This window comes from Lynx canadensis, chromosome B3 (genome assembly GCF_007474595.2).
Source record: "Lynx canadensis isolate LIC74 chromosome B3, mLynCan4.pri.v2, whole genome shotgun sequence".
Lineage (NCBI taxonomy): Eukaryota > Metazoa > Chordata > Mammalia > Carnivora > Felidae > Lynx > Lynx canadensis.
In genome coordinates, this window is record NC_044308.2 from 18,203,705 (window position 1) to 18,219,433 (window position 15,729).

The 15,729-nt window shown below is 47.8% G+C and overlaps 1 protein-coding gene across 1 annotated transcript in view; it reads right to left on the minus strand.

The window, feature by feature from the left end:
* The window catches only part of ADAMTS17 (ADAM metallopeptidase with thrombospondin type 1 motif 17), a 345,685-nt gene that overhangs the window by 265,966 nt on the left and 63,990 nt on the right, over window positions 1-15,729 (minus strand). The window contains exons 5-6 of the mRNA XM_032593574.1: window positions 5,257-5,340; window positions 4,364-4,521 (exon numbers count right to left, since the gene is read on the minus strand). Coding sequence (XP_032449465.1) covers window positions 4,364-4,521; window positions 5,257-5,340 — 242 coding nt within the window. The remainder of the gene's footprint in view (window positions 1-4,363; window positions 4,522-5,256; window positions 5,341-15,729) is intronic.

A 15,729-nucleotide genomic window follows, 5' to 3' on the forward strand; every position in this document is an offset into this window, starting at 1 on the left:
TCACACACACACACTCACTCTCTCTCTCTCTCTCTCTCACTCTCTCTCTCTCTCTCTCTCTCTCTCATCCTCAAAGTAATAACAACAACAAAAAAAAATTCTGGCTTAAAAGAGTCAGCCAAAATTTGACTCTTCTTTCTCCTTCCTGCCAAGGTTGTTTCTCAGAAGAGAAAACACAAGCCATGTTGCTGCAGGGGCAGCTTCATATTCAGGTGCTCCCACCGCAAATTCATGCCAAACCCACTTTCAGGGGCTGTAGGATTCAAGTGAGGTCCCAACGCAACTCTACAGTCTCTAGTCCATTCCCTTTCCGCTGCTTGTTCCTCAAGAGAAGGAAGGCTGTGTGGACCTCTGTGACCTGGTGTGCTTCGTGCCTGTGTGCTCACAAGCTTCCCGTCCTGCAACATGGTTTTTACTGTTCTGCTATCACCATCTTGAAAGTCTTTGTCATGTGGGGTCCCGCATTTTCCTTCTGCACTGGGCCCCACAATTTATGTAGCTAATCCTGTGCATAACCGATTGCCTTGGCATACAGTTGGGGCTTAATAAATAGTGGCTCCTTTATTATTGGCAGACATACATTTCCAGACCACTTTCAACATGCCCAGCAAGCTTCCTGGTTTGGAAACCCCAGGAAAATGTAACGTGATGCTCCACAGATACTCACTGAGCCCTCACCATGAGCAAAGCCAGCCAGAGACCCTCTTGGTCAAAGTCTGAAGAGAAGACGATTCCCGGGGAGTGGGATGGAGTTACATGGAGGGGAAGGTTCAGGGATGGCAGGAGGTGTACCTGTGGTTGAGCTCCAAGCTGGCCCTGCATGTTTGCTCCAGGTGCTTCCCAGGAGCACAGAGCTGGGTTTGGGGGGAAATCCTATTTTCATGGCTTCCTGAGGGAGATGCATGGCCAAAGGTAAAGTTGTGCCAGGTGCTGAAGCCTCCTGGACCCCAGTCCTCTGTGTGGGTCCCACATGGTCCCAGACTCAGTTCACTCAGAGGTGTTTTCTAGCCCCAGACATGACCACAGCTGCCAGAAAGCCAGCTTCTGTGGCTTCTGGCTCAGCAGCTTTTGCTGGACATGATGTCATGCTCACATCTCTGCGGCTGGCCATCTGTAGGGCTGGTGGATGTCCAGGAGAATGCACTCTAGGGCTCAGCCACAGCGCATAAGGGGGGGGGGAGCAGAGAAGAAACCCTTGCATTAGCCAGTCTCAGTCCCAGGACTGGGGGACACTGGCCCCTAAACACCTCCTGGTCTGTGCAAGCTGTGATTAGATCCTCAGCTCAGATTACTCCGGGAGGAAGGGGCTGTTTCTCAAGAGCAGCTGCTGTCTCGCACCCAATTTCCACGTGAAAACATCAGCCCGTTATTATCCCAACCTAGGAACTGCAGCTCTCGGCCTCTAATTATTAAACAATGCCTCGCAGCCAACTCGGCTCCCAGCCCCGACTCTGGCGCTGCCTCCCCTGTCCTTCTGGGAGGCCTTGCATTTAACAGCTGCGAGGACCCAGAGAGCGGGTTGGGCACTGGCCGACTCGGTCCAGCAGCTCCGCAGAAGCAGGTGAGAGGAAGCACCTCGACTGCTCAGGTAGTTCATCAGATGTCAGCATGAAACCGGGAAAGAGAATCCCAGCCCCAAGCTGGCCTCGGGGAACCGAGACGTAGGATGCCTTTGCATTGGTGCTGCCTGCAGCGGAAGGAACCTCGCTTTTCGGGGCCACCAGACATCCCCCCCTCCCCAGCACCCATACTCAGAACCACCCCCATGCATTCAGGACCACCACCCCCGGCCCCCCCAGGTGCTTAACCAGAAAAAAAATTGTAAACTGTTTTATTGTGATTACACAGAACATAAAATTTACTCTCTTAAAATGTTTTTCAAGTGTACAGTTCAGTGATGTTGAATGCATTTATAATGCTGTGCAACTAATCTCCAGAACTCTTTTCGTCTTGCAAAACTGAAACTATATCCATTAAACACTAGCTTCCTATTCCTTCTTCTCTCCAGCTCTACACTCTGTGTCCAGGAATTTAACTGTTCTAGGTGTCTCATGTAAATAGAATCATACGACATTGGTCTTTTTATGACTGGTGTATTTCACTTAGTCTAATGTCCTCCAGGTTCATCCATGCTGTCGCATGTGACAAGACATACTTCCTTCGTAAGGCTGAACAATGTTCCGTTGCATGGATGGACCACATTTTGTTTACTCATCCATCGAAAGAAACCTGGGCAGCTTCCACTTTTTAGCTATTATGAGTCATGCTGCTAGGAACATAGGTGCACAAATAGCTCTTTGAAACCCTCCTTTCTTTTTTTTTTTTAAATTTTTTTTTTCAACGTTTATTTATTTTTGGGACAGAGAGAGACAGAGCATGAACAGGGGAGGGGCAGAGAGAGAGGGAGACACAGAATCGGAAACAGGCTCCAGGCTCTGAGCCATCAGCCCAGAGCCTGACGCGGGGCTCGAACTCACGGACCGCGAGATCGTGACCTGGCTGAAGTCGGACGCTTAACCGACTGCGCCACCCAGGCGCCCCTGAAACCCTCCTTTCAATGCTTTTGGGTATATACTCAGAAGCAGGATTGCTGGATCATACGGTAATTCTGTATTTAGTATTTTGAGGAGCCTCCATACTGTTTTCCACAGCAGCCACACCATTTTACAGCCCCACCAGGAGTGCTCAAGGAAGGGTTCCCATGTCTCCACATCCTTGCCAACACTTGTTATTGTGTTTGTTTTTGGTAGCAGCCATCCTGATGGGTGTGAGATGTAGAAAACCAACATGTTTATACTAAATATTTCCAATACAGTAAATAGGCTTGTTGGAAGCAGGAAAAAGAAAAGAAAGCCAGAAAGCCTAACTGGCAGCCTTCTCAGGCTGAGGGTGCATTCACGTCTGCAGATGGCATTTTGTGCAAGAGCTCATCCAGAAGCTTTGTCAACACCGATTTCAGTGACATTTATTATTGCCTCTAGACAAAAAAGGGGAGGGGAGCAGTGGCTACTCTTCCCAAACCAAGACCACTTGCCTGTGCTTTCTTGACCCAGCCAAGCAATGAAACTTCAGGGAAGACACTACATGGGGAAAGTTCTCACGAACATCAGAACCTGTACATTTTATATAGTTTTGATACAAACCACTTTCAAAGTAGTGACCTTGGAAGTTTAGCATTCCAAGGGTGAGGTTTGGAATGATGCATCTACAAGGCAAAAATGCCAGACTGCAGGCAACCACTGGAAGTTAGGAAGAAGGAAAGATCCTTGCCTAGAGCTTCTGAGAGAGCACAGCCCTGCCCACACCTTGATCCTGGACTTCTGGCCCCCAAAACGGTGAAAGACTAAATTTCTGTTGTTTTGACACACCCAGTTGGTGGTAATTTGTTACTGCAGTCCTGGCAGACTAAGATAACATTGCTGCCGCCTATGTGGAAACAAGGCTGTCCCTGGTTTCTGTTGTCCACTGCTGGCCCCTGGTTTCCCTCCCAGTCTGGAAAAGTCCACCTCTGTAGTCTGGAAAGAAGCTCAGCTCCCTACTTCAAGTAGAACCGCCATGTGAATTCCCCAGGCATCTCCGCCCACTGCTGTTGTCCTGAGAGGGTCCCGTGGATGGGGTTGCGCACAGCACACGTGTGCCGAAGTGGACCTCCTCCTACAGGAACTCGGGGTATCCACGGCCCCCATAATAGTGTGTTTAAGCCAGTTTGGAGGCAGCCTCAAACACAAGTTAGCTTTTTCCCAGTGAACATTATATTTGGTGCAGGGGAGAGGTAATAGATGAATTGCTTGGGACTCCTGGGTAATCAGGATTTCAGTACTTTTATACTAATAACAGCAATAGCAGAAATTATGGCTAACATTTATCATGGCCTTACTCTGGGCCAGGCACTGTGAAAAACCCTTCCCAGGGATGCCTGGGTGGCTCAGTTGGTTCAGTGTCCAACTTCAGCTGAGGTCATGATCTTGTGGTTCGTGAATTCAAGCCCCACATCAGGCTTTGCACTGATATTGCAGAGCCTGCTTTGAATTTTCTCTCTCTCTCTCTCTCTCTCTCTCTCTCTCTCTCTCTCTCTGGTCTCCCCCACTAGCGTTTTCTCTCTTTCTCTGTCTCAATTAAATAAACATTAAAAAAAAAAAAAGAAAAGAAAATCATTTTCCCACATTCACTGAATCCTCATAACTCAGAGGTAGGTACTATCATTTATCCCCATTTTACTGATGAGGAAACTGAGGCTCAGAGAGGCGGCCCCAGGTCTGATTTCCAAGCCTGAATTCCTAGCAAATAGCCCTTTATTCCCCTCCAAAGAGGGAAATGTCTTTTTCCCATCACATTTCCAGCTACAGACCAAATCCAGCTGTACCTGGTCACAAACACAGCAGCATCCACAGGGGGCGTATCGTCCTTCCCTCCTGGAACCTGATTGTTGCCGAGGTATCGGGCTCCTCCATATTCCTCATTCTGCCAGTGACAGAAGCTCTCCAGGGACCGCTCACCATGGTGCCCGATGGACAATTTGGCCTAAAGTAAATCAGGGGTGGGGGAGGGCAGTTAAAGAAGCAAACACCCAGGGAAGCCTGAGTTCATGTTCAGAATATAGTGTGGAGACAGCTGCTTGTTGGGATGTCATTCGATGATGTGCTTCCTCCAGATACAAACCTAATGCCGGTAGGAAGATAGAAGATGCAGAGACCCAGAGAGAGGCCACCAGGGCCTTATTTGTAAGTTCAAATGAAGACCGTGTTATTATTCTCTCTCTCTCTCTTTTTTTTTTTTTTTTTTTTTTTTTGGCAAACTGAACAGTGTACCCAACCAAGCATTAGTCTCCCACTATCAAATTCATTGCCTGCCTCTGCAAGGCGACGTTATCACATGGGAATGCACTCAACTGAAAGACCAGAAAACAACTCTACAGTGAATCCAAATTTGGAAGCTCCAGAGGGCTTCCAAAGACCTCCCCATCCAGATTGCACATGTGAGATGTGCTAGGGGTGGAGGGAGGATGTGCACAGGTCCACTGCTCAGGGCTCCCTCGAGATTCCAAGCAGATTATGTGCACACCAAGCTTCGAGTCACAGTGCCTGCCCTCCCTGCTCTGGACATCCCCAGGCCCTGGCCCAGGGCATGCTGTTGCCATCTGCAAAGCCAGGGACCACAGAGGAGACTGACAACCTCCTGAGCTCTCAACAGCAAGCAGGAAACTTCAAGACCAGTTGCACCATCTGCACACTCTAAAGGGCACCCCTGGGGACTTACAGGCCGTTGTCGTAGCAGGACAAGCTTGGTAACTTGGATGTTCACTTTACTTCCAAGGCTCTGGTGCTGAAACATATTGTACACCTGTCAAGAGAGAAAAAAGAAATGTGGTGTAAATATAAAAATTAACAAAAATACAGCAGTATCCTGGATGGGATCCTGGGACAGAGAAAAGATGTTAGATAAAAACTAATGACATCTGAATAAACTATGGACTTCAGTTAATCATAATCAGTCAGAATGCCAAAAAAACACAAATAATCCAAGGGGCACATGATGTGAACAGACATTTTTTCAAAGAAGACATATGGATGGCCAACAGACACACGAAAAGATGCTCAATCAGGGGAAATCAAAACCACAATGACATATGACTTTACACCTGTCAGAATGATGAGTATCAAAAAGACAAGAAATAACAAGTGTTGATGAGGATGTGGAGGGAAAGGCACACTGTTGATTGGAAATCAGTTGTTAAAAAGATATAGGACAGCAGATTCTGAAAGGAGGAATGGATATTAGACGATTCTGATAGAAAACTCAAAACTCCCATTCTTGGCTTTTATGCAGGAGGTTGAAAGGGACCTTCATGTAGGGGAGGGGGGAGGTCAATGCCTGTAGCCATCTGCCATGTGCCAGCCTGTGTCATCTCTAACCCTCATCACAACCCATCAAGTTTTTTCTCTTTGACATTATCTCCACCACCCTCAGCTCACCAAGATAACACCACCTGCTCAATACCCCCAGTCAGTCAACAATGACCCCAATTCATATCCAGGCTTGTCCAGCCAATAAGACCATATTCCTTCTTTATTCCCTAAAGTCCTCATTCCAACCACGGCACGTCATGGAGATAGAGGCACAGCAATAAAAGAGGATTTGTCCCTCAGTTTTGCACCTCTTGTTGGTAGAACCTAATTATAAGGACCTCAATATCAAAAAAAATCAAAGGAAAGCGTTTCAAGGGGAAGAGAGATAAGAAATCTCAAACAAGGCAGAGGAATCAAAGTTGACCTGGATGGGAAAAGCCCACTGAATGTGAGTATCCGTGGGTCCCTTTCCTGTAACATGGACAAAGCAGGAGGTAGGGGGTGCCCCAGGGGTAGATCATGTAGGTGTTTAAGATATAGAGAGAACAGCGAGGAGAGCCTTTTGAAAAAGTGCACTTTGCCCACTGCCCACCCCCTTCTCTGGCAACCAGCCATCGCTTCCTCTGTATCTAGGAGTTCAGTCTTCTTAGATCCCACATATAAGTGAGATCATACAGTTTTTCTTTTTCTCTTATTTCACATGGTTTTGAATATTCTACTTTGTTTTCTTTCTGACAGACACAATCTAGGAGGCAGAATTTTGCAGCAGGGACATTAGAACTTTCTCCAGCTGGTACTGTGTTCCTTGGTACATCGGTGGCAACATAAAGCAAGCACCAGAGCAGACAGGGCAGTCACCGTTAATTCAGGCCACATGAAGCTGGACACAGCGTCTAGCATACAAACGTCAGAAGCCAGGCACGCATGATGTTTGAGCATCTGTGTGACAAAGGAATTAGCTGTCTCATTGCTTAGATCTTACTCTTTGAAAACTATTATTAAAGCAAAATAAAATCTTTGTGTAATTTAATATTCTTTCCCACAAGGAAAAACAGAACACGTTTAGTTGTTCTGTTCTTAATCCCCACCCCCCATTTTTTCCCCTCAAGAACAAAATAGCAGTTTTTTTCTTTTTTTTTTTCTTTTTCTTTTTTTTTTCACACTGGACCATCTGTAGGCCAATTCTGAAGTCATGTCTTAATTACCTATCCCCAAACCTGGGTGAAGAAGGGGAAAACACATAACTTTTTCCTTGTTTTGATATTTTGAGAACCACCCAATGGCTGCAATTCAAATTTTTCCAGAAATATTCAGCAGTAGGATTGGGCCCAAACTGGAAAACCTCAATTCAAAACATGAAAAAAAAATAGTAAGAATGAAACCCTGAAGTTCTGAGGGAGAAAATGCAAGTTGCACAGGGCTTCAAGGTGCAATCTACTCATCACCTAAAATGTCAACCCCAGCCAAAGATGTTAAAAGATATTGTTTAAAGAAGGTTTAAAGGAATGACACAGTAAAGCACTTCTCAACAGTACTGAGACACAGCACATAAAGGAGGCATAAAGAATCTGCATGAAATAGTGCAAATTTCAGGACAGCAAAACCATAGGAACAATCTGCCTCTCCAGAACGTTCCATCTCCTCCTTGCTGGGCTGATGACAGTTCTGTGCATCCTGTACAACCATAAGCCCCAAAGTCTCAGTCGCTTCCCATGGGGTAAAAAGGATGTGAGACAGAGGGGAAGAAAAACCTTCATACTTCAGGGTCTGGGAGGAAGGGGTGAGAGATGGGAACTGCTTCATGTACAGAGTTTCAATTTTGCAAGATGACAAAGTTCTAGAGATTTGGTTGCACAGTGTGAATATACTTAACAATACTGAACTGTATACTTAAAAATGGCTAAGATGGGGGGCACCTGGGTGGCTCAGTCAGCTGAGCATCCCATCTCAGGCTCAGGTCATGATCTCCTGGTTCATGGGCTAGAGCCTCACATCCCGCTCTGTGCTGACAGCTCAGAGCCTGAAGCCTGCTTCCGATTCTGTGTCTCCCGCTCTCTGTACCTCCCCCAGTCTCTCTCTCTCTCTCTCTCTCTCTCTCTTCCAACTAAACTTAAAAAAAATTTTTTTTAAGTGGCTAAGATGGTAAATTTAGTATGTATTTTACCACAATTGGAATTTAATTAATTTTTTTGGAAGAAACTTCATGCCCTAGCGACATTCTCTAGCAAGACCGAAGGCAGGCATTTCCCCTTGACGTGTGCCTAGGGTACTCACATCCAGGAAAACAGATCTGGGAGCCTGACCACAGCTAGAGCACCTCGTCACCTGGTGGGCACCGTACCATGTTCCCACAGAGCTCAGCGGAGCACAGGATCTCCGTGGAGACCCAGAGCCAAGCCAGGAGAGCCAGACGAAAATCTGATGGCAGCCACAAACACAAAGCAGCAGGCCCCAAAGACATGTAATGAAGTCTCCTCATCTTTTTTTCCCCATGGAAATTCAAGCTCAGGAGAAGTCCTGGAGGCGGCAGCCATACGATGTTTAGGGAGACACCTGGTTGGGCAAAGGAACAGCACCGCCAATCGTCTGGAAATTCTGTCTCCGGCGTCCAGCTCTGGCTGCGTCCTGGCAAGTGTTCAGAGCCCTGACTGCATTTGTCACATTTCCTTGGCAGCCTGGGGGCCAAGCCGGGTAGACCCACTGCCAGCACCACGATGCAGCTCTCCTGCCTGGGCGACTTGGGGACACAGGCAGGGAGGGGCAGACAGGGCCAGAGAAGAAGCAGGTGATGGGGACACATGGAGAGGAGCTGTTCAAGGGCCAATGCAGGGGTTTCATAAGAGCACCACCTACCTGTGCTACCTGGAGCCTCCCCAAGGACAGACAGGGACCGCGGCTGACACCCTCCAATCACATTGGGTGCCCATTCAGACCCCCATGTGGTAAAGAACTCTTTCTCTAGCACAGTGCCTCTGAGTGGGGTCCCTGAAGCAGTAGCACCTGGGCATTTGTTGGAAATGCATTCTGAAGTCCACCCCAGAGCCACTGAGCCAGAGACCCTGGGGGTGGGCCCGGCCACCTGCAGTTTACAATCCCCCCAGTGGCTTCTCAGGGATGACTGCTGGCGTGTGAGGACCGGGGAGTGCTCTAACACTGTGACAGTTTCTCTGGGCACCAGAGAGAGGCTTCCTGTCTGTTTCACATGGTAATGGGGTGAAATTGATGTCATTTTTCCTCCAAACAGAGCTTGCCTGGAACACCGCAGGTTTTCATCTCACTCCATGGTTGTTAAGGAAGCTAAAAACAACCAAAGCTCCGTCGAGGGGCCCCATTTTCCAATCTGGCTGCCCAAACCCAGGGTTTCTGCTGTCAGCGCCACCTGCTTCCGCCGGCAATTTGTTCTTGAAAATATTCCTGCTCCTGTGTCGTTACCACCCCCAACCGCGGGAAACCCGAGATACATACATAAGAAGGCACTTCAGCACATTTGAAAAACTGACAAAAGCCAGGTCCAGAGGACCACTCTGCAGCCTGCTGCTGGTGGAAAGACCCAGCCTGGCAGAGGTCTCTCCCTCCATGTGCACCCGTGCACATGAGCGGTTTGCTGGGGACACAGAGCCTGGGGCAGGACTCCAGTTCCTGGGATAAGAGTCAGGCTGAGGGTTTTTTTGTTTTGTTTTGTTTTTAATGTTTATTTATTTTGAGAGAGCAAGAATGAGCGGGGCGGGGGGCGGGGGGGGTGGGTGGGTAGAGAGAGGGAGAGAGAGAATCCCAGGCAGGCTCTGCACTGTCAGCACACAGAGCCCAATGCAGGGCTCGATCTCACAAACTGCGAGACCATGACCTGAGCAGAAATCAAGAGTCAGAGGCTTAAGCGACTGAGCCACCCAGGCGCCCCCAGGGGGTTTTTAAAAAACACAAATCAGCACATGCCACTCTTCTGCTTAAACCCCTACAAGTAGCTTCTGGTCGTGCCTGAAGCGAAGTCCACTCTCCATGCCCTGGTGTACCAGACTGTGAGGTCGGCCAGCTGCCACGGCCTCTCACTGTGTCCCCTCCCCCATCACCCACCAGAAACCTCCTCTTTCTGTGCCTCCCAAATGCCAGACTGACTTCCACTGGCTGGCTCCTCAGTGCCTCTTCCCTTCTAAGGGGAACATCACTCATTTCTCAGAGAGATGTCCTGACCTCCTCACTCGCTTGCTATCGCCTGGATCTTCATATCGCAGTTTATAAAATTCACACACAAATATTACCGTTTGTCATGTTGAGCGCTGTCTGTTGGTCCCAGTGCATGAGCTCCATAGGAGTGGGACCTGTCATGGTCCCTATTCTAGCCCCAGACCCTAGAAGAGTGACTAGCACACATGAAGTACCCAGTAAACAGAGCTGAATTAGTGAGTGAACTTTCTAAATTGCAGTCAATACATATGACATAAAAGTTACCATCTTAACCACTATTAAATAGTGTTCAGTAGTGTTAAATGCATTCACTTTATTGTGCTATGATCACCACCATGCATCCAAGAACTCATTCATCTTGCAAAACTAAACCCTTGTCCCCATTAAACACGAACTCTCCATGCCCCCTCCCCCAGCCCCTGGCAGCCCCCAGCAGCCCCCATTCGACTTTCTATCTCTATGAATTTGACCTACTCTGAGGACCTCATATAAGTGGAAGCATATAGTATTTGGGTGTTTGTGACTGGCTTATTTCACTTAATAGAGTATCTTCAAGATTCATCCATGTCGTAGCCTGTGTCTGAGTTTCTTTCCTTTTTAAGGCTAATATTCCATAGCACATATAAACCACACTTTATCCATTTATCCATCCATGGACACTTGGGCTACTTCCTCCTTTTGGCTGCTCTGAACAATTCTGCTGTGAACATGGACATACAAATATCTGCCTATGGCCCTAATTTCCCTTCTTTTGGGTATATACTCAGAAGCAGAACTGCTAGATGACATGATAATTCTATTTTTACCTTTTTTTTTTTTTCTGGAAGAACCACTGGTCTTTTTCCCATAAGCACTGCCTCAATCTACCGTGACACCAACACACACGAAGGTTCCATTTCTCCACATCCACTCGGCTTGCTATTACGTAGATTTTGAAATAATAGCATCTCGATCAAAACGATAGAAAGGCAGCGAGAGATACAGGCTTTCAGTTATGGGAATGAACAAGTCAAGGGAATGAAAGGTACACCATAGGGAATATAGCCATTGGTATTGCAATAGTGTTGCGTGGTCACAGATGGTAGCTACACCAGTGGTGAGCACAGCATAACTCACCCAGTTGTCAAATCACCATGTTGTACACCTGGAACTAATGTCACATTGTGTGTCGACTCTACTCGAAATAAACAGATAAATAAATAAAAAATATCCTAAAGGTAATGAAGTGGTATCTCATTGTGGTTTTGATGTGCATTTCCCTAATGATCAGCGACACTGAACATCTTTTCTGGCTCTTATCGGCCACTTCCAGATCTTCTGTGGAGAGATGTCCATTCAAGTCCTTTGGCTGATCTTTCAATCAGGTTGTTTATTTTGTTGTTGACTTTTAGAAGTTCTCTATATTCTGGATATTGTCAAATATGTATTTGCAAGTATTTTCTCTCATTCTAGGAGTTGCCTTTTTACTCTGTGGATAGTGTCCTTTGATGCACAAAAGTTTTTAAATTTGGTGAAGTCGGCTCTACCTATTTCTTCGTTTGTTGCCTGTGTTTTTGGTGTCATGGCCAAGAAGTCATTGCCAAATCCAAGGTCATGATGTTTTTCCCTATGCTTTCTTCTAAGGGTTTTATAGTTTAGCTCTTATATGTTCAGGTCTTTAATCCATTGCAAGTTAATTTTTTGTATATTATATTAGGTAAAGGTCCACACGTGCCTGTCACCTTGAACAGGTGCCCCTATACTTGATAGCCTTTTTTGTCCCTCATCTCCTGCATTATTGACTTTTTTGTGTTTAGTTGATTTTTTTAACAGTGAAATTGTTTTAATTCCTGTCTCATTTTCTCTTCTTATATTCTGTAGCTATTTTCTTTGTGTTTACTGTAGGGATTATGCTTAACATCCTAAAGTTATAATACTCTAAATTGATTTTATACCAGCTTAAATTCAGTAGCATAACAAATCTCCACAGCAAAATGGTTTTTAAAAAGCAAATAAATATGAAATTATAACTCAAGATAAGGACCAAGTACAAAAGCAGCCTGCTATGATAAAGAAAACAAGTTGGCCTTGGACACTTAAACTATCCAACCAACTCTTGATTTTAGCTCAAGTCATGATCTTGAGGTTCGTGGGATCGAGCCCTGCATCAGGCTCTGCCCCGAGAGCATGGAGCCTGCCTGGATTCTCTCTCTCTCCCTCTCTCTGACCCACTCACACACTCTGTCAAAGAAAAGAAAAGAAAAGAAAAGAAAAGAAAAAGAAAAGAGAAAAGAGAAAAGAGAAAAAGAAAAAGAAAAAGAAAAGAGAAAAAGAAAAGAAAAGAAAAGAAAAAAAAAAAGAAAAGAAAAGAAAAAAGAAAGGAAGGAAGGAAGGGAAAGGAAGGAAAAAGGAAGAAAGAAAGGGAAAGGAAGGAAGGAAGAAAAGGAAAGAAAGAAATAAAGCTTAAAAAAAAAAAAAGAAAGAAAACAGTTGGCCTTTTCAGAGGGGTCTATAAGGAGAGCCCCTCTGAGGGGATATTTACCCAGAGGCTTTAAAGATAGAGAAGCTAGCTTGATAAAGAGTGGGGAGAAGAGCATTCCTGACAAAGAGAGGCCAAAGAGAGTGAGGGAAGAGCCTGGGGCAGCTGAGAAACAGTGGCCCATGTGACAGTTTGGTGTTGAGGTGGAGAAGTGAATGAAGTCCAGGAGAATCAGGCAGGTCTCCACTGCACAGCCTGGGAGGGCCATGCAAAACAGGGACATTCTGCATCAACTGCACAGGAAGCCACAGAAGGGCTTAGGGCTGCTTAGTGACAAAGTCCTAACTCTGTTGGATGAACCTCTTGCTGGCCATGGGACAAGGATTCAAGAGGGAAGAAAATGAAAGTGAGGAGCCCAGCAAGGCAGCTCCTGCAGTCGTCAAGGCTAAAGGTAACGATGGGCAGACCAGGGTGGAGAGGGAGAGAAACAACAGGCCCCAGACATGCTTGTCACCTTGAACAGGTGAGACAGGGGTCCCTCCACCCTGGTGTTGCGTGCTCGCCCTGCTATGTACTCACTCACTTGCCATGCACCCTGACTGTGTCACTACCCCCGTAAGGCTCCACTTCCTTCTCTGTAAGATGGGCAAACAATGAAATCCACCAGGTCAGATGATGAGGACAAAAAACCCAGCCACTCATCATGGACATCCACTCCTTTCCCTCCTCTCAAACACGTGCCATCAGGCCACTGACGGACACCGATCTAATTCACACGTCACAACCATGAGACGCTATGAAAACTGGGAGTCGACACGTGACACCAAATCCCCCCAGCTTTGAACGTGTTTTCATACACCAAGTCCCCACGAGTGCCCAGAAGCCTGCCTAGATTTAGCCTCAAGGGTCAGAGTGGCAAGCGTGGACTGGCAGGTCTCTACCCAGAGACCCAAGTGAGACCCAGTGATGCTCTTCCCTCAGCCTGGAGAGAAACGTGTTGCAAGGAAGGTGGCAGCCACTCCAGCAGACTCCCCCAAATCCACGGAAGCTAGGCACACAGAGCCATTTCGATCCTGCAGCCCCACAGTAAACACTATGGCGGGAGAGAGATGGGCTGGTTGGCCTCACCTTCCCGCTCACGGCACCTGAAGGCTTGGCTAATGACAGGGTTCCTCATCCCGACCACAATCCTTTCCCATCCTCCTGGCTTAAAGATCATCTTACTTCCTAACAGAAAGCCCTTGGCTACAACAGCCACAGGAAGAACAGAGTTCTTTGGAATTCTTTCAAAACTAGGGTTTTGAGGGACTGAAGGATGGTAGTGGTGGAGGGGGGTCTTGTTCCGAACAAGGGGCAGCGTCTGAATGCAACCCGTCGTTAAACTTGCTGAAGAGCTAACCACCACTAGAGTGACGGAAACCAGTGTTCGGTGCTGAGAGTCTGTGTGACTGGGTCAGGAGACTCCGTCTTCATTTGCTCTCTGGTCTCGCCACCCCAGCCAAGAGCCCGCACGGGAGGTGACTGGAGGGCTCAGTATTAGCATACACATGCCATATGCCTCTCACCACAGCGGCACTGCTCACCACAGCGGCACTGCTCTTATTAGGCAGGCCTCATCAGAAAACATCTAAATCCCAATTTAATGTGGCTGGCCCCAGATTTGCCCTCAGCGATGGGATCTGGAGCCTCCAACGTCTTAGTACAAGCAGTGGAAGAGAAGCCAAGGCCGTGGAATTAAAGCCAAGCAAGAGGACCACTCAGTCTCTGTCCTTCAGCCTTACAGCTTTGGGGGGCGGGGAGGGGGGTGGGGGGCAACACTGCCACGTACCTCCCCCTCCCTGCCTTTGATAAAAAAACAGCTGCCGCTGTGCTGACGATAAAATTATGAAAGCAAATATCAAAGTAGAAGCTTTGCCTCATTACTACTTTAGTTGCCATAATGAGTGTTTACTCTTGGCACTCGTACTCTGGACAATTAAAAACAATAAACGAGATGAAATTAACTACAGATGAAAGGGTCTGGTGTGGAGCCAGCCCCACCAGCCATCCTCCCGGGTTTCCTCGGGGCAGGACAAAGCACAGCAGCCCATCATTAAGCAGCCACCAGGAGGACTTGGGTTTGTGCAAATGAAGAACTCAGGCATATTTCTCAGAAACCCAGGCCAGCACCTCCCTCCTCCCTGCCTGACCCCCGCCTCCACCCTCACTCCTGCCCCCTAGCTCCCTCTCACCTACACGTTCTCCAACTCCAATGCCCCCCTCCCCCAGGCGGGGCACAGCTGCTGTGGCCGTTCCTCCCTTCCCCCTTCAGCGGCCCCACTGCTCAGGATGTCTACCAGCTCTCCCCAACTGTTCCCCTAAGGCTTCCCTATTCCCTGTTGCAGCCACATCATACCACACACCATCCCCCCCCCCCCGCCCACAAATGCAGCCCCTGCCGCACCTGCTGCGAGACCTGTCACCCCTACCCTGATCTTGCAAACCCTTACTCTCGCTCAGCTCAAAGGTCAGCTCTTTCCCAAAGTGCCCATCATGCAGGATGATCGCTCAGCAGCCCTCCACCTGGGCCCCAGTGGCCCCTTGCAGATAAATCTGTAAGATGGTGTTTTATCTGTCTGCCGATACCACCACCTCCCAAGGGAAGGACCAGGTCTGTTGTGCACCTGTATCTCCAACACCTAACGTAGTGCCAGTGGTCTTCAGAGATGCTTGTTAGGAGAGCGGATGGATAGGTAGAATTGGGATGCATGCAAAAGTCTTTCTGTATCTCCACTGTGAGGAGTGCAGCCCCTCCCCTGCCCAGCCATCATGTGAAGATTTCCCTCTATCCTCATTCGTTGAGTCAGATGTAGACACAGGCTTCTGAGCTCCTTCCCTGGTACACTCAAACAGATAACCTCCCCCCGCGCTTTCCCCCAGCCCTCACGGCACACAGCAAGAACCGATTCACATTAAAATTTGATCCTGATTCTTTCTACTAGACCACTGACTCCTTAAAATGGGTGCTGACTCACTCAACTTCAAATCCAGGGGGTCTAGCACTCAACAAAGGTTTTGGCAAACCTCTGATAAGAGTGGCAGGCAGGGCACAACCACGGGGCAGATCCAGGCGCCGAAACAACGCATGAGGGCAGGGGCGATGGGTGGGCCCTCTCCCTTGGGAAGCCCTTCAGTTCCCTGCTCAGGGGTCACAGGGTGGTGTGTGTCTCCAGCCCTCAGCCCAGCTTCTTCCTTAGCTGGGGA